The sequence below is a fragment of the Xyrauchen texanus genome, chromosome 11 (genome assembly GCF_025860055.1).
Source record: "Xyrauchen texanus isolate HMW12.3.18 chromosome 11, RBS_HiC_50CHRs, whole genome shotgun sequence".
In the NCBI taxonomy this organism is placed as follows: domain Eukaryota; kingdom Metazoa; phylum Chordata; class Actinopteri; order Cypriniformes; family Catostomidae; genus Xyrauchen; species Xyrauchen texanus.
Genome location: NC_068286.1, coordinates 31,175,212 through 31,199,071, shown reverse-complemented (window position 1 = coordinate 31,199,071; position 23,860 = coordinate 31,175,212). Strand labels below are relative to the sequence as shown.

Sequence of the window (23,860 nt, the reverse complement as noted above, 5' to 3'; positions counted from 1 at the left end):
ACGGACGATGCTATCGCCACCACCCTCCATCTTGCCCTCACCCACCTAGATAAAAAGGACTCATACGTTCGAATGCTGTTCATAGACTTCAGCTCAGCATTCAACAAAATAATTCCTCAGCATCTGATTGGAAAGCTAAACCTACTGGGCCTGGACACCTCCCTCTGCAACTGGATCCTGGACTTCCTGACTTGGAGACCTGAGTCAGTCCAGATCGGGAACAGCATTTCCACCACAACCACCACACTGAGCACTGGGTCCCCACAAGTCTGTGTGCTCAGTCCACTGCTGTTCACTCTGCTGACTCACGGCTGTGCAGCAAAGCACCGCTTGAACCACATCATCAAGTTTGCAGATGACACGACTGTGGTGGGTCTCATCAGCAAGAACGACGACTTAGAATACAGAGAGGAGGTGCAGCGTCTAATGGACTGGTGTAGAGCTAACAACCTGTCTCTGAATGTGGACAAAACAAAAGAGATAGTTGTTGACTTTAGGAGAGCACAGAGTGACCACTCTCCACTGAACATCGAAGGCTCCTCTGAGATCATCAAGAGCACCAAATTCCTTGGTGTTCACCTGGCGGAGAACCTCACCTGGTCCCTCAACACCAGCTCTATTACCAAGAAAGCCCAGCAGCATCTCTACTTTCTTCGAAGGCTGAGAAAAGCACATCTCCCACCCCCCATCATCACTACATTCTATAGAGGGACTATTGAGCGCATCCTGAGCAGTTGCATCACTGCCTGGTTTGGGACTTGCACTGTTTCGGACCGCAAAGCCCTGCAGAGAATAGTGAGAACACACCCCTCACACAAACTCTTCACCCTCCTGCCATCTGGCAAGAGGTAACGAAGCATTCGGGCCCTCACAGCCAGACTGTGTAACAGCTTCTTCCCCCAAGCTATCAGACTTCTCAATATTCAGAGACTGGACTGACACACACACACACACACCTGTACACCATCCAACTTTTGTACATGTCCAGAGTTGCACTTTAATTTATTGTCACTTTATACCTGGCTGCTACCTCAATAACTGCTATGTCTATAGAACACTATTTCATAGTATGTTAAGTTTACATTTGGCAATTATACATCTTTTTGCTCAGATTACAAATGTGTACTGTCAGCGCTGCACTGTCTCTTACTGTGCCTATTGTCCTTTTCCTTTTAATTATTTATTGTACTGTCCCATACTTTTTGCACAAGTTTGCACGTGCACTTTATGTAGAAATGTTATTTAGTCTGGTAGTCTCATGTGGTTCTGTGTTTGTCCTATGTTGTTTATGTAGCACCATGGTCCTGGAGGAATGTTGCCTCGTTTCGCTGTGTACTGTACTAACTGTATATGGTTGAACGACAATAAAAACCACTTGACTTGACTGGTCTGTCAACAGACAGACTGGGTGTGTTATTGGTGCTTCCAGGATTGGCCACGCCCGAGGCGTTATCCCTAGTGAGATACAGAACGAATGTTAGAAAGAGAGCAACTTTTAAAAGTTGATGTCTATTTTACTAGACATGCCGTCTAAAAAACACAGTTCTCCAGTGAGTGACACTGAAAAAAACAGCAAGATTTGTTGCAACAGCCAAAGATGTCCAATCGCTGATGAGCTTCTGTTGATGAATTACTGCTCATGTTTGTTATATGACGATGTTTACATAATAGCATTTCTGTTGTAATACTTTGTAGATGATTGTAAGAGTGCATATTTTGTTTCCATGGACATCTCAAAATAAGAGTCCCAGGTGTATTTTGGGCTCGTTTATGGTTAAAAGAACCACCTTATGCACTAAATCATCTATCAATTAACTGCATCTGGGATTTTATTGATTTTGGACTCTTTTAGCACCAGTGTCTGTGTCCATCGCAGTATGGAAAGACTAAGAAAATGTATTAACACTGAAATCTGATGATTAATCGGTTATCAGCTTTTCCACCACCATGGTTAATCGGCATTGGCAAAATCCACTATCGGTTGACCTCTACATCAATTTGCCACAAGACCGGACATTTGTGTATGTGAGTGTTTGTGAGGCATGTGCACACACTCACCTGTTCTCTGTGTAGTCAGCTTCTGCTCCCCCCCACCACACATCTGAATCATCTTCCTCCGCGGCCGCACTGTCTGACTCTTTTTCTGTTTCTGCAGGGCAGCACACAAACTCAACTCCACGGAAACGGTCGATACCACATGGCAATAGCATCCCGTAGTCATGGAGATTCATGCTCTGGTCACCGCAAGACTGTAATGAGAGAGAGATGGAGTATGTGATTGAATGGGTCAAAATCAATTCTGAGAATAATGTTCATTTGTGTTTACAAACATCACAAACATCAATATCAAACCTGAAATCACAAAACATCTCTCAAAGTAAGTCAATATAATGATCCAATGTGCAAACCCCATTCAGACAAAACATTTATTAACATATGAAGAGGGCACTAATGTACTGGTAAATGGTCAGCACTTTTATAGTGCTTTTTTTAACGTTAGGAGGTTACCAAAGTGCTTTACACTGTGTCCCAATCACCCATTCACATTCACACTCATACACCAATGGCCGCAGAGCTGCCATGCAAGGCGCTTGCCTGCCATTGGGAGCAACTTGGGGTTTTGGGTCTTGCCCACGGACACTTCGGCATGTGGAGTCGTGTGGGCCGGGAATCGAACTGCCAACCCTGTGATTTGCAGCCGACCCGCTCTACCACCTGAGCCATAGCCACCCCTAATAATAGTAATAACTATAAATATAATAAAGGCCTAAGTGTAATACCTTATGGTTCTAAGTGTAATAACAGCCCTAAATGTCATGACTTGTGGTTCTAAGTGTAATAACAGCCCTAAATGTAATAACTTGTGCTTCTAAATGGAATAACAACCCTAAATGTAATAACATTTGGTGCTAAATGTAGTAACAGCCCTAAATGGAATAATTATTGGTCCTAAATGTAATCAAGGCATTAAATATAATACCTTGTGGGTCTAAGTGTAACAATAGCCCTAAATGTTATAACTTGTGGTTCTAAATGTAATAACAGCCCTATATATAATAACATTTGGAGCTAAATGTAATAAATGTCCTCAATGTAAAAACTTTTCGTTCTAAGTGTAATTACAGCCCTAAATATAAATTAAATATAAATATAAATCTCTGACACTCGTTTGCAATTTTCTAATGAGAGCCTAAAAGGATGGTGTTGTATATATATGTGTTTGAGTGATTTTAAGCAGAATCTTATTGTTGGATCACTTGTAATAGTGATAGAATGTACTCAGAGAGGATACATGTAGTGTTTTTTTCTTTCTTTTTGAATAGTATTTTAAAAATCTCAACAAGAGTATGCTGTGGATACTCTTACAGCCCTCATTTACCACAAGGTAAAGCAAATATCTTAACGTTAATTAATTCATGTATTAATTTACATCTAAGTAGAGTTGATAGTAAATAAAGAGTTCACAGCATCAAAGTGAGTGTGTTATGAGACGTTATGAGCTTAGCAAAGGGTCAATTGTAATATTTCTTACATTTCACACCAATGAACCATTTATCAGTTAAGAGTTTTAAAATGTTTATAGCTCCTACTCATTATTTTTGAATAAATTATTACCTTGTACATTAAATCAGCTTAAACTAGCTTACCTAACATATAGCAAACTGGCACTTTACAGGAAGAAAAAAAATCCTAAACCTGCCGCAGACTTCTTAAAGTAGTTGAGATCACACTTGAAGCAGCACTGTTCTTTTGACACCTGTGGCAATATGACACACACCGCCCTTTTTATCTCACTTTAATAGCCTGGTATTCATGGTTTTGATGACTAAAATAAGTATGTTATGACGGCAGGTGAAGGCAGACGAGGGGTGAGTATCTAAATGCAGTTTATTGACAAAATAACTAGACAAACAACACTGGAACAAATAAAACGTCCACAATGGGAAAATAAAACAAAAACACGAAAGACATCCAAGGGGTAGAAACATCCACGGAGGGCAAAGGTAACAAAACATATGAACAAACACATCCAAACATCTACTTTCAAACATCCACATTCAACGATCGACAATGACTGGGGAACAAACAGGGTTTAAATCATAGATATTATATAGAGACTAGATGCCCTATTGGCCACTTCGCAATGAGAAATAAGGCCGCCATCTTAAACCGGTCGTACTCCTAGTTTCGTTGCTCTGCAGCAGTTAAGATGCCAGAGCACTGTGGAGCATTTTCCTGTTTAATCGCGGACCATCGCAAATAGGGCCCGGGAGATTACTTTTCACAAGTAAGTTTTAACATTACCGTACTATTGGTTGTATTTTGTGAATATTAAAATTCGCCGAACCATGTGTCCTGTATCATAGCTACATGAATGACCTTTGCAGCAAAAAAACTCCGCGTGAAATTCAGTTCGGTATTCAGTGAGGTATGATTAATTAAATGCGCTGACAGTTCATTGCACCTGCCATACAGATTACACTGAGTGGAGCGGGTGACTGGTCTAAGATGGTGGCGCCACGGCTCGTCCGCGCCAGTAGGCAGTAGCGGTCGATAGGGCGTCTATCTATATGATGTTTATGGTTTAAATACACAAACACAATAATGACTAAATGACATGCAGGTGAGAACAATGAAGTGCATGGGCAGTGAATTATGGGAATTGTAGTTTGTGACAATTGACTAGTGAAACACGGGGCAGACAACAAGGGATCGTGACATAACCCCCCCCCCCAAGGAGCGGATTCTAGATGCTCCTAAAAAAAAGAAGAGAAAAATACCCCAAAAAATAAATAAAATAAAATAAAAAAAACTGAAATCATCCAAGGAGTGAGGAGGGGGGCAGGCAGACCAAGGAGGGCACAAGGGCAAACAGACAGTCCAAGGGGGCACAAGGGGCAAACAGACAGTCCAAGGGGGCACAAAGGGCAAGCAGGCAGTCCACGGGGGCACAAGGGGCAGACACGCAGTCCAAGGGGGCACAGAGGGCAAGCAGGCAGTCCAAGAGGGCCACAAGACGGGGACTGGGTCAGGTGGCCTGGGAGGTGGCCACAGGACAGGGACATGTTCAGGAGGCCTGGGAGCTGGCCACAGGGCAAGGACAGGTTCAGGAGACCTGGGAGCCGGTCGCAGGGTAGGGTCTGGAGGTCTGGGAGTTGGCCACAGGACAGGTTCGGGAGGTCTGGGAGTCGGCCTCAGGGCCACAGCCACGGAGAACTCGGAGGCGGAGCCATGGAAGTTTCAGGTGGCGGAGCCATGGAGGGTGGAGCCGTGGAAGACTCAGGTGGCAGAGCCATGGAAGGCTCAGGAGGCAGAGCCGTGGTAGGCGGAGTCATGGAGAGTTCTGGGGGCCGAGCCGTGGAAGGTGGAGTCATGGAAGGCTCAGAAGGCAGAACTGTAGAAGGCTCTGGAGACGGAGCCGTGGTAGGCTCAGGAGGTGGAGCCGTGGAAGGCTCAGGAGACAGGGCCGTGGTAGGCGGAGTCGTGGAAGGCTCAGGTGGCGGAGCCGTAGAAGGCTCTGGAGATGGAGTCGTGGTAGGCGGAGCCATGGAAGGCTCTGGAGTCGGAGCCAAGGGAGGCTCAGGAGACGGAGCCGTGGGCGGCTATGGAGGTGGAGCCGTGGAAGGCTCGAGAGGCGGCGCCGAGGGAGGCTCAGGATGCGGTGCCGTAGAAGGCTCTGGAGGCGGAGCCGAGGGAGGTGGCGCCATAGAAGGCTCTGGAGGCGGAGCCCAGGAAGGCTCTGGGATTGAAGCCGTGGAAGGCTCGAGGGGCGGAGCCCTGGAAGGCTCGAGAGGCGGAGCCCTGGGAAGCTCGAGAGGCGGAGCCCTGGAAGGCTCGAGAGGCGGAGCCCTGGGAGACTCGAGATGTGATGCGCTGGCTCTGGGACGGTCGAGGCTATAGGCGCTGGCTCTCTGACGTTCGAGGCTACAGGCACTGGCTCACTGGCGGTCGAGGCTACAGGCACTGGCTCACTGGCGGTCGAGGCTACAGGCACTGAATGCTTGAGCTCTGGTTCGCTGAACATTGGAGGCAGAGCCATGGGAGGTTCTGTGGACGGAGCCGTGGAAGGCGGAGGCTGGAGAGCAGAAGCCTTTCCTCTTCTCCTCGTCCTCCAGGCGGACAAGGCCGACAACGCTGGCTCGCTGACCGTGGCAGGCATGGGCTCTGGCTCGCTGACCGCGGCAGGTGGAGACTGGGGAGCAGAAGCCTTTCCTCTTCTCCTCCTCCTCAGGGCGGACGAAGCTGGCAACGCTGGCTCTTTGGCCGAGGCAGGCGTGGGCGTTGGCTCGCTGGCTGGTGTGGGCGTTGGCTCGCTGGCCGTGGCAGGCATGAAGGGACGAGCCATGGAAGGCTGGGGGGTGACCACTGTGGAAGGAGAGGTAGGGCCCTCTTCAACTACACCCAGTGAACGGCGAGCCACAGACCAGTAGAGTCTCCTCCACAAATTCGAGGAGTGTCCAGCGGCAAGTCGCCGGTGGCAACCGCTCCTTGAGCGAACTGTTCAGATTTGCCCTGAAGAACACCACCAGGGAGTATTCCGGGAAGTCCACTACCTTCGCCAGCTCCAGGAAGTCGTGGATGTGATCCTCCACTGGACGGTCCTCTTGTTTGAGGCAGAGAAGTTTATAATTCGCCTGTTGAACCGCTAGATCCATCTTGATCGGTCGTTCTGTTACGACGGCAGGTGAAGGCAGAAGAGGGGTGAGGATCTAAATGCAGTTTATTGACAAAATAACTAGACAAACAACACTGGAACAAATAAAACGACCACAATGGGAAAATAAAACAAAAACACGAAAGACATCCAAGGGGTAGAAACATCCACGGAGGGCAAAGGTAACATAACATATGAACAAACACATCCAAACATCTACTTTCAAAGATCCACATTAAACGATCGACAATGACTGGGGAACAAACAGTATGAATAATTATTTATTGAACATTTAGAACATCGGAGTTAAAATGTCTCACTATTTGGCAAATACTGAATACAAATTGGCCTCATTATTCCACGTTATAACTGCATAATGACTTCCAATGCATTTGGAAATAAATTATTAATCATCAATAAACCCATTTATTGTTATGTATACCTTGTCTAGTCTCACTGTTGCCCTTTGTTTGTCATTTTTTGTCACTTTTGTAGTTCCTTAGTTTTCACTTTTGTCACCCTTGTAGCTCCATAGTCTTCTTGTTAGCCCTCGTGTTCGCTGTTCATTGTTTTCACCTGCCCTCGTTAGTTTCCCATTGGTTTCTGTTTATCACCTTGTCATCTTGTTTGAGTTCTGTTTGTTCATTGGCTCCCGTTTTCCCATGTCCATGTATTTTAACCCGGTTGTTTTCACTCCCCTTTGTCAATCGTTGAATGTTGTCATGCCTGGTATGTGTTCCCTGCCCGAGTTCTCAGTTTTATTTCATCGTGTTTAGTTTCCTGTTTTCCCATTGTGGTTGTTTCTTTTGTGTTTATTCGTTAATAAAGTAAGTTGCATTTAGATCCACTCTCCTCGTCTGCCTTCGCTGTCTCCATTCATAACAGAACAATTGACCACACATGGATCTAGCAGCCTTTTCGGCGAATTACCGGCTCCTTGGCCTCGAGCAGGGGGACCGCCCTTTGGAGGACCACGTCCAAGATTTTCTGGAGCTGGCACACATCTCTGACTTCCCCGACCACGCCCTGGTGGCATTCTTCCGGGGTAACTTGCACGAGTCTCTGAGGGACCGGTTGCCGCCGGCGAATCGTTGCTGGACACTCCTCGATTTCGTGGAGGAGACCCTGCGAGTCAGCGGATCGCCGCTCACTGTGGACGTTCTGGAGGATGACGCTACTGCTCCTCCCACGAAGATACTCCCCCTGTCCGCCACGATTCGTCTCTCCACGCACGTCCTGACCTACACGCTGCCAACCTCGTCCGCTTCAGAGCCGGTGTGCCCCGCATCCGCGATCCTCAAGCCGGCGTGCTCAGCCTCGTCCGGCCGAAAGAGGAGGAAGAGAAGACAGGCTTCCGCCTTCCGGCCCACGCCTGCCCCGGTCTGCGAGCCAGTGCCCACGCCTGTCCCGGTCTGCGAGCCAGAGCCCACGCCTGTCACTGTAAGTGAGCCTGCGCCCACGTCAGCCACGGTGAGGGAGCCTGAGCGCTCGTCAGCCACGGTCAGCGAGCCTGAGCCCTCGTCAGCCATGGTCAACGAGCCTGAGCCCTCGTCAGCCCCGGTCAACCAACCAGAGCCATTAGCCCCCGATGTCAGTGAGCCAGCGCCTGTCGCCTCAGCCGTCAGTGAGCCAGCGCCTGTAGCCTCGACCGTCCCTGAGCCAGCGCCTGTAGCCTCGACCGTCCCTGAGCCAGCGCCACTAGCCTCAACCGTCCCAGAGCCAGTAGTCATGACCGTCCAAGAGCCAGCGCCAGTGATCGTGCCCGTCCTAGAGCCAGCGCCTCTCGAGCCTCCTAGGGCTCTGCCTCTCAAGTCCTCCGAGCTTTCCAGAGCTCCGCCTTCCGAGCTTTCCAGAGCTCCGCCTTCCGAGCTTCCTAGAACTCTGCCTCCCGAGCTTCCTGAGCTTTCCAGAGCTCCACCTCCTGAGCCTTCCAGAGCTCCACCTCTCAAGCCTCTCGAGCCTTCCAGGGCTCCGCCCCTCGAGCCTCCCAGGGCTCCGCCTCTCGAGCCTCCCAGGGCTCCGCCCCTCGAGCCTTCCAGGGCTCCACCCCTCAAGTCTCTCGAGCCTCCCAGGGCTCCGCCCCTCAAGCCTCTCGAGCCTTCCAGGGCTCCGCTTCTCGAGCCTCCCAGGGCTCCGCCTCTCGAGCCTTCCAGGACTCCGCCTCTCGAGCCTTCCAGGACTCCGCCCCTCAAGTCTCTCAAGCCTCCCAGGGCTCCGCCCCTCAAGTCTCTCGAGCCTCCCAGGGCTCCGCCCCTCAAGTCTCTCGAGCCTTCCTGGGCTCTACCTCCAGAGCCTCCCGAGCCTCCCTCGGCTCCGCCTCCATAGTCTTCCAGGTCTCCGCCCCTAAAGCCTCCTACGGCGCCCCCTTCCTTGGCTCCGCCTCCTGAGACTTCCTCGGCTCCCCCTCCTGAGCCTTCCTCAGTTCCGTCTCCTGAGCCTCCCTGGGCTCCGCCTCCCGAGCCTCCTACGGCTCTTCTCCCCGAGCCTCCTATGGCTCCGCCTCCAGAGCCTCCCGAGCCTCCCTCGGCTCCGCCTCCAGAGCCTTCCAGGTCTCCGCCCCTAAAGCCTCCTACGGCACCCCATTCCTTGGCTCCGCCTCCTGAGACTTCCTCAGCTCCCCCCTCCTGAGCCTTCCTCAGTTCCGTCTCCTGAGCCTCCCTCGGCTCCGCCTCAAGAGCCTTCCAGGTCTCCGCCCCTAAAGCCTCCTACGGCACCCCCTTCCTCGGCTCCGCCTCCTGAGACTTCCTCGGCTCCCCCCTCCTGAGCCTTCCTCAGTTCCGTCTCCTGAACCTCCATCGGCTCCGCCGCCAGAGCCTTCCAGGTCTCCGCCTCCCGAGCCCCCCTCTGCTCTGCCTCCTGAACCTCCCATGGCTCCACCCCCTGAGCCTCCAGAGCCTCCCTCAGCTCCGCCTTCTGAACCTCCAGAACCGCCTTCAGCTCCGCCTCCTGGGCCTCCCGCAGCTCCGCCTCCTGAGCTTCCCTCAGCTCCGCCTCCTATGGCTTCTCCGCCCCCCACGGCTCCAAGGCCTCCCCCGGCTACGCCTTCTACGGCTCCGCCCCCCGGACCGGTCCCTATCCTGCGGCCACCTCCCAGGTCCCCCAAGCCAATCCACATCCCGTGGTCAACTTCCTGGCCCCCAGGACCGGCCTCGGTCCTTCGACTGCCTCCCAGGCCCCCCAAACCTGTCCTTGCCCTGTGGCTAGCTCCCAGGCCTCCTGAACCTATCCTTGCCCTGTGGCCAGCTCCCAGGCCGCCTGAGCCTGTCCTTGCCCTGTGGCCAGCTCCCAGGCCTCCTGAACCAGTCCCTGTCCTGTGGCCACCTCCCAGGCCCCCTGATCCAGTCCCCTCTGTACCCCCCTTGGTCTGCCCTTTGTGCCCCCTTGGACTTCCTGCCTGCCCTCTGTGCCCCCTTGGACTGCCTTCTTGCTCTCGTGCCCCCCTGGTCTGCCCGTTTGCTCCTGGTGCCTTCTTTTATTTGTTTCTTTTTATTACTTAGGATCATCTGGAATCCGATCCTTGAGGGGGGGGCTCTGTTATGTATACCTTGTCTAGTCTCACTGTTGCCCTTTGTTTGTCATTTTTTGTCACTGTAGTTCCTTAGTTTTCACTTTTGTCACACTTGTAGCTCCATAGTCATCTTGTTAGCCCTCGTGTTCGCTGTACATTGTTTTCACCTGCACTCGTTAGTTTCCCATTGGTTTCTGTTTATCACCTTGTCATCTTGTTTGAGTTCTGTTTGTTCATTGGCTCCCGTTTTCCCATGTCCATGTATTTTAACCCGGTTGTTTTCACTCCCCTTTGTCAATCGTTGAATGTTGTCATGCCTGGTATGTGTTCCCTGCCCGAGTTCTCAGTTTTATTTCATCGTGTTTAGTTTCCTGTTTTCCCATTGTGGTTGTTTCTTTTGTGTTTATTCGTTAATAAAGTAAGTTGCATTTAGATCCACTCTCCTCGTCTGCCTTCGCTGCCTCCATTCATAACATTTATAAACCCTTAACAAAAATAACTTTTATGTAAAGTGCAACTATTATTACATTTAGCACCTTTTATTAGATTTGTGCCTGCAACAACATATTAAAACATTAATATCTGTTGTGCTAGAAAAATTACACACAGAGATGCAAGCCTTGACTCATATGCAGATTTTGTAATCAGTCCATCCCTTGCGACCCATACAAGGAGACAGCGTGCGCACGTCATTTAAAGCAGCAGTTTACTGTGCTTAACACATGGTGGCTTTATGAACAGCAGTTTACTGACCTCTTTGGCAACGGTGTGCCAGTGCAGGTGACTCTCGCACATGTCCATTCGCTCTTGATGCAGGAACTTACACTTATCAGGCACCAGAAGAGCGTCGCTCACAAACTCCCCGACTGACAGACAAACACAAAGCACATGTTCAACAGTCAGATACGTGATTAATGCAAGAGAATGCTGTATAATTAAACACACATGCATGTGTACCTAGGCAGCGGTAGGGCACCACAATGTGCATGTGACTGCGGCACTGCTTGCGCCCTTTCTTGCACCAGTCCCAGATACTGACTGGCTGATTGGCCTCCACAACATTGGTGATCTGCAGCTCTGGATACACCTAAACAACACAGGAAGAAATTTATTTTAAAGACTGGTTCCTTTTATATGATCTGTTCCATGACCATATAGTTGCCGTTTATCAAAACTTTATATTATCCTTCATTTCAGTAGTTTTCAAAGTTTGAGGTTCAGCCCGCATGTCCGAGGAGACACAGAGAATGATAATGATTCACCAAAAAAACGACAACAAAATATGAATACATTTTTGTTTTCAAAAGTGAAATGAAATTAATAATAACATCATTAAATTAATAATAATATCAACAAGCATATCTCCGCAAGCATAGCCAATCTCAGAAATCTCGCCAATTTGAATTGGCAGAGCTCTTTGTGCTTCGCCTCCCTTGTGTGCATCAGTAGGTGTATATAACAGTGGTGAACAGTGCTATCTCTCTAATTTTCTCCTTCAGGGTGCCAGTAATCTCTTTCTCGTACTACGCATGAAAATTAAATTTCTCTCTGCTAGAATCGCCTAAAGATCTGCACCTCACAGCAGGTGGATCAGAGTTCTCACTGTTGTTCTCCGGCGATTGCGGATTACTACATTCACCCTCCTTGTCACACACATGAAAACCCTCTGTCTGGAGGGCATGCGCACTGTTTTACGTACAGCGGCACTCACTGAGGCTGATTGTGTTCACTGTGAATGCATGAATCTGAAAAGACGTTTGCTCTCTGCTCGTTTATCATTCTGAAAGCCAAAGCCATCCCTCTGTCCTCCCACTATACGCCTCCTGCAGTTCTCGAGGAACCGCATGAGGGAGGCGTGTGAGGATGGGGAATAGAGCATGGAGATTTGAGGAGGATTTTGTGCCTTGTGTTTCTCCTCTACATCAGGTGTCTTCACCCGTTCAACACAAGCACTGTGATTGTCTGGGCAGAGCTGACACAACACTCGCAGAGTTTGATTGGGTTTTTGGAGGGCTCATAAAAACTCTCCGCTCGCTTTAGTTCTAAAAGCCGAAGCCGGTCCCCTGTCCTCCTGCCATACTCCTTCCGCGGCTGCCGAGGGACCACACAAGGATGGGATATAGAGCACAGAGAACTTGAGGATGTTTGGTCACGGCTTTTTATATTCTCTTCATATAAAGTGGCTTCGCCTGCCCAGTACGGCCATGATGTGTGGCGCGTTTAAGAGTTTATGATTAGAGGGGGCTATTTTCACCGGCTTGAGCCTGCGTCCCTCCTTTTCTCCATATCCAGCGGTCTCGCCTGTTCCGTGGTGATTAACGCCTCGCTTCGGCACACTGCAATCTTTCATGATGGTTTATGTCAGGGATACTCTGTTACTGGGCTACATTAGTGGACATGTACGTGCTCAGGAGAGATGCTTATTGTAACAAAGTGTGTAATTTCTTCTGTAACGCAGGATGGTTCACCCTGTTTTTACTATGATTGGCAACATGCTAGGAGATGGCCTATGATGTCGAAGCGGTCAAAGACTCCTGCTTAGCGTTTGGAACAGGTTTATCAAAACCTCACTGGTGTGATGATATTAATGCTTTCACTGGTATGATAATGCCAGAAGTTCTCTCACTGGATTCAAATGAGCTGTGACGGTTAATTGCGCAACAGGATCGCAGCACATCTTAAAGCTCGCAATAGATGCTGTCTACGTCTTTCTGTCCTTCCGAGTTAAATATTCAAAGGTAGAAAGACTGGTCTTCATAAGAACACAAGTTCATTCTCAGAGTTCTTAGAACTGAGAAACACTACTGTTTTCTGAATGCACGAGTGTACTCCGTTTTTCTGTGTTCTGGATCGGATCCCACCTGTTCGACCGCATTGCCTTTCAAAGTACACTCTTCGCAAGTATATACAAATCTCTTCGCAAGTATATACAAATGCCTATTAATAATATTTTATTTTATTAAAAATAGTTTTAAGGCTTATTTTTTTTTGATTTTCAGCTTTTAATGAGAATTGTATTATTATATATTTTTTTACTTTATGTCCCATAAAAATATCAAAATAACTTTTTGAATTTAAAAATTAAAAGCTTGTTCATTATACTAGAGGTATTTTCAAGTAATTGTTTTGTGTGAATTGCATTTTTTATGTATTTTTGAATAACTGAAAAAAAATAAAAAATAAAAATAAAAAATATATAAAATATATATCTTTTTTTTCCCAGTTATTTTTTAAAATAAATAAGTCAGGCAATGTCTCTCTGTACCTCTTGGCAGTACTGTAGAATTCCCTCTTTAGTTCCGATGCAGGTCTTGGTCCCGAATGGATCAGTTTCCCATTTTCCGGTCTGAATGTTGATGTGCATATTGAGTTTTCCGCAGAACATGGCCACCTGCGGCTCAGCCAGCAGTCCTGTACCTGTGTCTGACGGCACCTGCAAAACCATGATAAAACCACCATGTCAGCAAATGCAAATCAACATCTGATGCAGCATGACATTTACAGCATGAATTCAACATGAAACTTCATCTGCAACCTGTAAAATACTTCTGTAATGTGATGTATTTCAGATTGAACCAGCATAACGAAAACATAAATGTAGGGCGGGACTTGACTTTTCTCTGTTGGGAATTTAATGGATGGTGAAAATGTCTCTATATGACAAGTAGATTTAAGATAGGAAGGATTGACATTAGCCACTGTTTAATTGGCCGATGCGATAATCACAAAATGGCCATATCACAAATCACAAATATCAATCCCACCAATTACATTTTTCTCCCTTGTGATAGACAGATATGTTGGTCATGCTGATTAATCAGATGATATTTGGCCATTATTTATTGCGTCGGTCGATAACAGTGTTGGTTTGGCCGATTAACAGAAGTGTTAACTTTCCCTTGTGAACAGATGTCACAAAGTGCTTCACAATAAAAGACTAAAAAGCAAATAATAAACAGAGTAACACATAAATTCAGACAACCAGATAAAAACACGAAGCAGACAAAACACAAACCAAAAACAAATTTAAACAAAATCAAGTCTAAACAAGTGTGTATCAAACTGCTTTTTAAAAGTGTCCACAGATTTTAAGTCCAATGGGAGAGATTTCCAAAGTTTAGGAGCTACAACCTCAATGGCACAGTCTCCATTTGTCTTGAGCAAGGAACAACCAACCAACCCTGATCACAGGACTTCAGATTCCTACTGGTAATATATGGCTGTGGTAGCTCTTTAATATAAGCAGGTGCCTGACCATGCAAGGCTCTAAACCAGGGGTCAGGTACCTTTTATCCCTGAGGAGACCATTTTTTAATTTTTGCTTGATACATTTTGTCGAAAGAGCCATAACACAAAAATTTACTATTTTCAAGTATTTAAGTTTTTCAATAAAATAAAAGGTTTATTATGCCCATAGACTACTCAAAAACACAAAATTAAAACAAATATGCAACAATTAAAAGGTAACATATTGTAATATGGAATTGAGTACATGTGTTTGTGCAGGTCTCCATAAAATTACTTCATTTTACAGTTGTTCATGAAAATGTTAACTTCCCTTTTGGGCTAAGCGATATTTAAATTGTTTTTTTTTATTAATCGCCTTTAAAATATTGCGATATCTGATAATATGGTCAACCCCCTTGCGGAAGGTCAGTGAATATTTTTGCTTTATTGATATTTGAAGTTGCTAACTAGTTTGTGAAATACATGTTGGAAAGTTAATAAATAATGACCCCATCAAGTTCCCTTTTCAATATAACTAATATAACATTAACCCTCTCCCTGACAATCATGTCACTCATGTCTATCACATCTGTTTGCAATGTTAGCCAGCTATAGTTTGTCAGAGCATCTTTTTGCAGCTCAGGAGACAACGGTGCGGTGGTGGATTGTGTCTGTTTAGTGTTGATTTCATGCTACGTTGTTATCTAGTTGGTGAGACGTAATGCTGGAAAGTAAATAAAGTCCATCTTTTGTTCTCTGTGACAACGAGCTTATAGATAACTACGTAGCTACTTTTATTGCTTGTCAGCTGAGTGGAAGCTCATGTATAAACATGTATTTACCAAACTATTTTGTTCAGGATTCGTATTTTTGGTACTCCCTTCAACCAAACAATTCCAGTTGTTGCATCAACAAAATGTAATATTTAAAAATTTTATAGCGGTGTAACATCGCTGTCGCTGTTTATCTCTTGACTCGGCAGGTGTAAATACTTCTTGTTTTACAACCTGCCCCTAATTGACTGGCAGTATTAAAATAGACTGCATTTGACTGATACTAAACAGTACTACTGATTTAGAGATTTATTGCATTTTTATTTATTCTTAATTTTCTCAGTGTTCATTTCTAGAATTTGTTGACAATGTATTATAATAATAATGTCAAATATGTTTAAGAAAGCAGCCTTCTAAGTATCTTTGCAGTCCTATCGGTGCACAATCCACATATAAAAGTTCTGTTTTCTTTCCAGCTCAAAAATGTGCTATATTGGCCACCATATCGGCAATCAGTGAATTTTCACCCTTTACAATCTGTATCGGTCTGAAAAATCCCATATCGGTCAGGCTCTAATTAAAAGCCAAGACTTTCCATCACTTTTGGGACAATGCCATCAGGGGCAGAAATAAGAACTTCTGTTTTCTCTGTATAGCAGTAGATAATTATCTGCCATCAAATCTATTATAGAGTTGTGCTCCAAAATGCAGTAGGAACAATGTCAAAGGGACTTGTTTTCATAGTGCTAACCAGTTTGGTAAGCTCTTGTAGTGAGATTGGAGAAAACGTTTCCAGGATTATTGGCAGGGAACGGCATGATATTTTGAGGGAAATAGACTGAATGATGTTTGCTTGTATGTCATCTTACCAACAAAGTAAGAGAGAAAGTTTTTGCACTCATCAACTGAAGAAATTAGAGCAGCAGGTAATGCAGGAGACAATGTTACTAATGGTGCCAAACAGTATTTGGGGATTATATCTACTATTTGATACAAGTTTAGAGAAGTATGTAACTCTGGCATCCTTAACCATATTATTCAAATCCATTAGAAGTTATTTTAAACACCGATAGTGAACATGTAGATGGGTGGATTTCAACAAACACTCAATTTTGCAACAGGTTCATTTAAAAGAACGAGTACTCTCATTCATCCAGGGGAGGAATTAATCAGAGGAGCCAATATAGTCTTTTTAGGAGCAACTTTATCCAGGTCTGAAAGGTAGTGCTCATTTAAAGATTGTACTTGAGAATCAACAACACTATTTGACATAATAAAAGGATGATTATAAAAGGAAGGAGAAAACTTTGCAGCAGAGAGATGGTTTAGGATCCGAAAATGAATTTCACGACAACAAGGTAAAATTACCAAATTAAGAGACAGGTCAAATATAACACAATTATGATCAGAAATAAAAAGATCATCGGAAAGAACAGAATAGATATTTAAACCAAAAGTAAAAACAAGGTACAGAGTATGCCCTCTGATGTGTGTAGGGCCAGTTACAGGTTGAGTAAGATTAAAAGACTATAAAGCTAGAAGCAGATTTATCAGAAGAATAATCAATATCAATGTTATAGTTACCAAGAATCACAAATCTAGATAGCTTGATAATAAACGAAAAAAAAAAAAAACCCGAAAAAATTATTTATAATGGAGCAGTTTTTGGCAGTGTGGATGGTAAATTAAAATACCATAAAAAGGATTAGTATGTCCTGCCTAAATGACCGTGGGGAAAAGTGTGCAGTTGATGAGGACTCATTCTGCCGCACAAGTAAAATCCGCTCACCAGAGGGAAATCAATCTCTGCAAGAGTGTCAGGGAAGACAGAAGGATCTGACATTTCCAACCATGGGCAAGGGGATGTTATTCTACAAAGCCATTTTCTGGCGACTCTTCACTTCCAGAGCCGGCTCAGCTTTACACAGACCTTCTCCCTCGCTTCTTCAAGTGACGGCAGGAATTCGGTGGTGGAATACACTCCTGGAATCACCAGGCGCTGGCACAAATGGGGGCAGCAAATATTGTGGAATATCTGCCCACGGAGACAGAACACCATGATCCACCATAGTATGTATGTATAGAAGAATCTGGCAATCATACTCCCGAGCAGCAAGTCCATCGTTAACAAGCAGAAGAAAAAACAGAGCAATACACAGGACAGGTAGGAAAAAATGAGGTAAGCAGGCAGCAGCCAGGCCAAACACAGGTGCCATCTTGCGAGGCATACACGTTTCACATATCGGCCGATATTTGGCCATTTTACGATTATTGGCATCAGCTGATAACAGTGTTTACTTTGCCAATCAACAAAACTGTTAACTTTCCCTTGTGTCAGTTTCAAAATCTACCAACAGATTTGTCAATAATTAGTCAACACTTTCTGTTTTCAAGGTTTTATATTTTCAAGTTTACACAAATTGTAGTAAATTCTGCATAAAAAAAAGTTTGTTTCACTGCTCTTTAGATATCGATATCAGCATCAGCCATTGAACAACCCATATCAGTCATCCACTAATTGACATGCTGACATGTTTAGCTAGTTACATTAATAATACTACATATGATTTAATGGCACATACATTTGAAGGAAACTCTGAACTTTCCTATCACCAGCAAAGTATATACTTTTATTATACAGTTTAAGTATTTCAACTGGGAGACAGATCAAGCGACCATTAGTGAACTACAATGTCAAGAAGTTAAAAACACTTCAAATGTGTCTGATTTTGAACTCTCATTTGTTTTTATTGTGTTGAACTCTTATCTGCGCTCAGAATTTTACTAAATAAATTCTGCTGTGGTTACTCCATGAACCTGAGAAAACAAATGTGTAATCACAATGACTGAGTGCTCATCCACATATCACCTACAGGTGCCAGCACTGAGACTACAACTCCTCCATCAGTAATAGCGACTTGCTTACCATGCCATACTATTTTTAACCATTTCACAATCAAACAGCAGTTCATAAGGGAGGAATTCTTCTACATTTATCTGCGGGTCGTTTTCAGCTCGAGTGTGCACCTCAATTACTATGTGAAAAGGTTTTAGTAAAGGCTAAGAGAAACGCTGCTCAAAGACAGCATTGTGCTATGAAAAAAAGAACAAAGACATTGGTAGGGGAAGCAAGGACAAAGAGGAGGGTGTGCAAGCGTTTTGTGTTCAATAATCTTGTTAGTAGACTGAATGTGTTGGCAAGAAGACAACATCTTGTTAGCATAGTGTACTGCTACAGTATGAATACAGTGAGATACTGGAAACTTCTGATAAATACTCAAATAAACACGCTCACCCTTTCACAGACACACTTGGGCTGGGAGTTGACTTCAAAAAGAATTGATTCTTTGATTGCGAGGCGCTGGGAATCCAAAGTCATTGGAGTTCACTCTAAAGCACAAACCTTTGCCATTCATACTATAAATCATAAATAGTGTGAAGTGTGCCTTATATTGCACTGTTTACTGTATTTATTTATTTTAAATTAAGAAAATTAGTCTGGGATCTTAATTTCTGGAATTAAACAGCTCTACTGGGCATTACAAATGTATGTACAGTGAGATGTGTCAACCTGTAGAAATTCTATACATTTTAGTAGTTTTACAGTTTTGTGTATGTGCTAACATATCAATTGTTACATAATAAATGAAACAGTAAAAAAAAAAAAAAAAACTTTCATTTGTAAAGTAAATTTTCTTTTTTTAAATAGGCATTTTCACAACGCTATTTAATACAATAATTTAATAAATATTTAGTTTAATATTTTAAAGGAATTCATGTTAAGATCAGTCAAAAAAAAAAAGAAAAACGCATGTGTGGCATAATATTGATTACCACAAAAAATATTTTATGGTTACAGTAAAAAAAAAAATTGATTACAGAAAATCGCTAAAAAATTATGTGAGTGAGGCCAGTCCAAAAACATTAAAATACTCACTGTTTCAACAGTATAGCCACAAAACGTAAACATTATGCGAGTTAACATGATTTTAGTGTGATAAAAATCACTTACTAACATTTTCTGTTTAAAGATGTATCCAATTTCGTTGCACAATGACGCAATGCCGTTGAACCATATTAGCAATTTTATCACACTAAAATCATATTAACAGGTTATGCCTACGTAACAAGGTTTACATCTTGTGGCTATACTCTTGAAACAAAGTGTATTTTAATGTTTATTGACTGGCCCCATTCACTTCATTGTTAGTGATTTATTGTAACCATGATTTTTAAAGAAATGAGGGACAAGTAGATAGATCCTAGTTCCTTTAATAGAAATAATTCTAACAAATTATTAATATAATTAATATATTAATTATAATTACTAATACATGTTAATTTAATAATTACATTTATATTTTTTGTTAAATGTCAGGAAAAAATAATTACGACATCCCATTATTTAGCACTCATTTACTCATATCTTGAATTTCGTTCATACTGCAAACCCATAACACACAAAAGATTGATAAGATGCTTTGCTTTCCATCAAGGTTAATAAGACATCCACTTTATAACTCGGCAAAGCTGCAAATCCCAAACACACAGGTATCAGACAGCTGCCCATAAATCTCTCTGAGGCTTGATTAGCCTGATTAGGGGCCCCGCCCTTCACCCTGCCACATTTACTAAACACAAAGCGTGTGTGTGATGCTCATGGCTATCACACATTCACTTTGAAGCACATGCTGACAAAATAGTTAATTAAAATGCAGCTTTTGTGGTTTAATAAATTTGTCATTTTAATTGCACTAGCGCTTTTCATGATTTTAATTTTTATCCTAAATATGTAAAATTCCATGACATTTCACATTTTAGCGATGATTCTATTTCAGTGACTGGATTCAGCGATTCTGGAAATAATAGGGTCCTAAAACATTTCAAGGACATTTTAAAGACCTCTGCATTCTAACATATTTAATCAATTATTCAAAAATTACTTTTTTAATATTTGTTCCTGGTCTTACTGTGCACAATTCATCACTGCACATTATTCCAGCAATCAATTAATCTGCATAAAAACTTTCCTTTTTGTTTCATGTCACCTAGGTCTGAAATAATGTTGACCAATAGTATGTTTCAGCAAGCTCAAATTCAAGTCTGCCTACATTTTCAAATGGAACGCCCATTTTTTACACTCCAGTCAATTTCCCTTAGATAAAAGTCAAGCACATCCTACATCTTTCATTGTTCAATATCCTGTTTCACATGGAACAGGCTAGGGAAGTAAAATTGGTTCTAAATGATGTTTCATTTTGACTTTGAGCATCAATTGACCCTTCACCAAGCCCTGCCTTAAAAACTTTACCGACTGATCAATGAGGATTTTTTTTTTTTTTTTTGCATTTCTATAATGAGAATTTAAGAGAAAATGTCTTTAAATTTTATAAAAATAATGTCACAATGCTAAAAATCTTAATAGGCTGGGGCCTGGGCAGCCAAGCAAATATTGATGCTGACTACCACGCCTAGAGTTGCGAGATCGAATCCAGGGTGTGCTGAGTGACTACAGCCAGGTCGCCTAAGCAAACAAATTGGACGAGTTGCTAGGGAGGTTAGAGTCACATGGTAACCTCCTTGTGGTCATGATTAGTGGTTCTCACTCTCAATGGGGCATGTGGTAATGTGGAGTCTCCACGGTGTCATGCACAACGAGCCACATGATAAGACTGATGGTCCTAGAAGTGGGAGGCAACTGAACCTTGTCTTCTGCCACCCAGATTGAGCTGAGTAACCATGCCACCACGAGGACCTATTAAGTAGTTGGAAAATAGGGAATAAAAATGGTTAATAAATAAATAAAAATTCTTAATAGTCTTAAAAACAGTAACTAAGTTGGGTGGGGCTTAGCAAATGGTCACTTGTTTTATCCACAAAGAGATTGGGGCATCAGAGGATTGAGCAAGAATGAAAGTGACAGAGCATGTAACTGCTGCTTGCCCTCGCAGCAGCTGCCATCTAATCGTATTCGTCCCGTAATGCTGGCTGACCGTCTGTTATCTGTTTTCTACAGCTGAGAGGAATCCAACAGATCAGAGAGAGAAATCTACGATCTGACCTCTGACCTCCTCTAGTAAACTGAGATATTAATCGAGTAGATAGAAGGTTTCCGTACGGAACAACAGTGTCAGATCCAGCTACAAGATCCAGCTAACACACCTGCCACTGCTAACAACACTGGACCAAAAAAAATATTTAAAAGCTATAAAGATGTTAAAACACTTTCTGGTCTGTCTGATTAATGTAATCCATAGATAGTTTGACATCCTGAAGTGTGTAAACAATGTGACTCCACGACACTTTCAGAACATTGCTCATGTCAACTTCTGACTCAACCAATAGTGTGAGTTTGGGGCAGGACTACCTGTTTTTTGACCAATGGCAGACAAAGGCAGTGCTTAAGAACCCAGTTTGAAATCAGACAATAATTCCACAGTTGGTGATGCTGAAAGAGCAGATATTATACACTTCACCTTTAAAGGAGAGCAGCAAAAAATTACACTACGACATTGAAGACCTTTGGTAAAAATAAGTAATTTATTTGAGTTAATATACACGTCAGACTTGTTTTAGATGTTTGTCAGCTTCCTTGAAAAGACTGAAGTGTTGTTTGATCATTTACTTGACAGAATAAACTTTAACTTGTTAAAGCAGAATGTTTAAACCTCAAAGTAACCCAATAACCCTCTGAATTGTGTGAGAATAAGACAACATGTTGCATGCATGTTTGGTAGACAGAAATTTCTTGGCAACATTTAATCACAATTTCTTATTGGAGTCATTAGTGTTACAGTATTTTTGACATTTGTTGGAGTAAACTAATGATGTATTCAGGTTAATTTAGTTACATTAACTATATTTTTGACTTGAAACAAACAAACAAACCAAAAAAAAAAAAAAAAACAGTTCACTTAGATTTTACCACAATGTTTAGATTAAAGGTGTCATGACGTGCCTTTTTTAATATTTTAATGTTCCTTATGGTTCACTTGTAAAAGTATTTTTTTTTTCTTTCTTATATTTAATGTGCTTAAAAGAAATCAATTATCAAATGTCTAATCAAAACAGCTTTAATATGTTAGTAATTGCAATGGAATCGTGAGGGTAAATATTATCGTATTTAATCAGCCAATTCGACATTGTGACATTACCAAGTAGGATATGTTCCTGCCAATGAATTTCAGTCCATGAGTTGAACTGTGACATCATATTTACATGCAAATACAGTATGTTTAATCCACTCTCAGCAGGTAGGGTTGTTTTTTTATTGGGAAATGTTGTTATCGTAGAGGCGCAGGCCCGTGTGTTTGTATACACAATCAGACAGACAAGCGAGAGGGAAACCCCCAGAGGCAGACACACAGTCGCTGCTTAGATATGCACCTGAGGGGAGGAAACGATGGGCATGTCATTGACTGACAAGGGATCAGCATTAGGAAAACTGTGTGGAGGAGTGACAGCTCAAAAACACACACACACACACACACACACACACACACACACACACACACTGATAGAAACCGGGTTGTAAATTCACGAACCAATGTGCCGTCTACACAATTTCATGCCAGAAACATAATATAGAAATGAACAAAATGTAATATTAGTATTTATTTATTATATTTGCTATACACATTTTCAAACAATTCACTAATCAGTGCATGAGTTGACTAATCAGTCTTAAGGAAGGGAGTCCGGTGTACTTAGGCTAGTGTCAGGTTCACCTGGTCACACATTTCTTAGGGGGTGTTTACAAAATACACATTCTTGCATTCAAAAACTTTTATGAAATTTAGCCCACAATGGAACAGAACACAGTGGTATTGAGATGATAGCTTTATTGTGCTGTGTCTGGTTAGGACACTGTGTTATAAATGTTCATATAAAGGGAAATCTACAGGACTATAAGAACACACACACATCTGATATCCCATGTGTGCACTGATTATGTGTGCGTGATAATATCTGCTCTTGGTTGAGACCGGATCTTCTGGGTGGGTGTGTTACTGTGTTTACAGGGCACTCATTTCCCCAAACACACACACACAGTGGCGGATTTAGGCAATCATACTTTTCTTTCTTTCTTTTTAGTTTTTTTTTTTAATTCTCCACAATAGCAGTGTTCCCACCCTGTTTAACCAATACATTTCCATGACTTTGATTACTGGATACAGATTTTAAAAAATAATATTGGTTCAATCTATTTGCTAACTAATTATTTAGACCGATTCTTAAACCATTATATCAGAGTAGAGAGAAACTAGAAAAATATATAATTTACTAAACACTTTACAATAAGATTATATTCATTAACATTTGTTAACTACCGGCCAGGTTGAACTGCGATGCACCTATCTGATCTCTGTCTGCATCACCTCGGTCTATTGATGGACTACACTTTTGAAATGGAATACATAGACTTTCAATTGCCAACAAAAGCATTCATCAGCCAATTAACAAGAACAATAGCATCTATGAGAACTTCTGCAGTTAATCCAGGATGGACTTCGAAGACATTAATCTTACAGTTCATACAAAAAGTTTAAACACTGTCCCTTAACACTTACTTAGTTTAATAATTTTAAACAATGGCTTTCACTATACATAAGAAATATTGGCATTATATTCATGACGTTAGCCAGAGGGGAACTGGCCCTGGTTTCTTCCAAGGTTATTTTTCTTCCATTAACCAAC

At 43.1% G+C, this 23,860-nt stretch overlaps 1 protein-coding gene across 2 annotated transcripts in view; it reads right to left on the bottom strand.

Annotated features, from left to right (window-relative positions):
- LOC127651249 (amyloid-beta A4 protein-like) overlaps positions 1 to 23,860 on the bottom strand; it is a 67,838-nt gene that overhangs the window by 31,181 nt on the left and 12,797 nt on the right. For both annotated transcript variants that reach the window (XM_052136994.1, XM_052136993.1), the window contains exons 2-5: positions 13,429 to 13,596; positions 11,121 to 11,250; positions 10,917 to 11,029; positions 2,059 to 2,249 (exon numbers count right to left, since the gene is read on the bottom strand). In XM_052136994.1, coding sequence (XP_051992954.1) covers positions 2,059 to 2,249; positions 10,917 to 11,029; positions 11,121 to 11,250; positions 13,429 to 13,596 — 602 coding nt within the window. The remainder of the gene's footprint in view (positions 1 to 2,058; positions 2,250 to 10,916; positions 11,030 to 11,120; positions 11,251 to 13,428; positions 13,597 to 23,860) is intronic.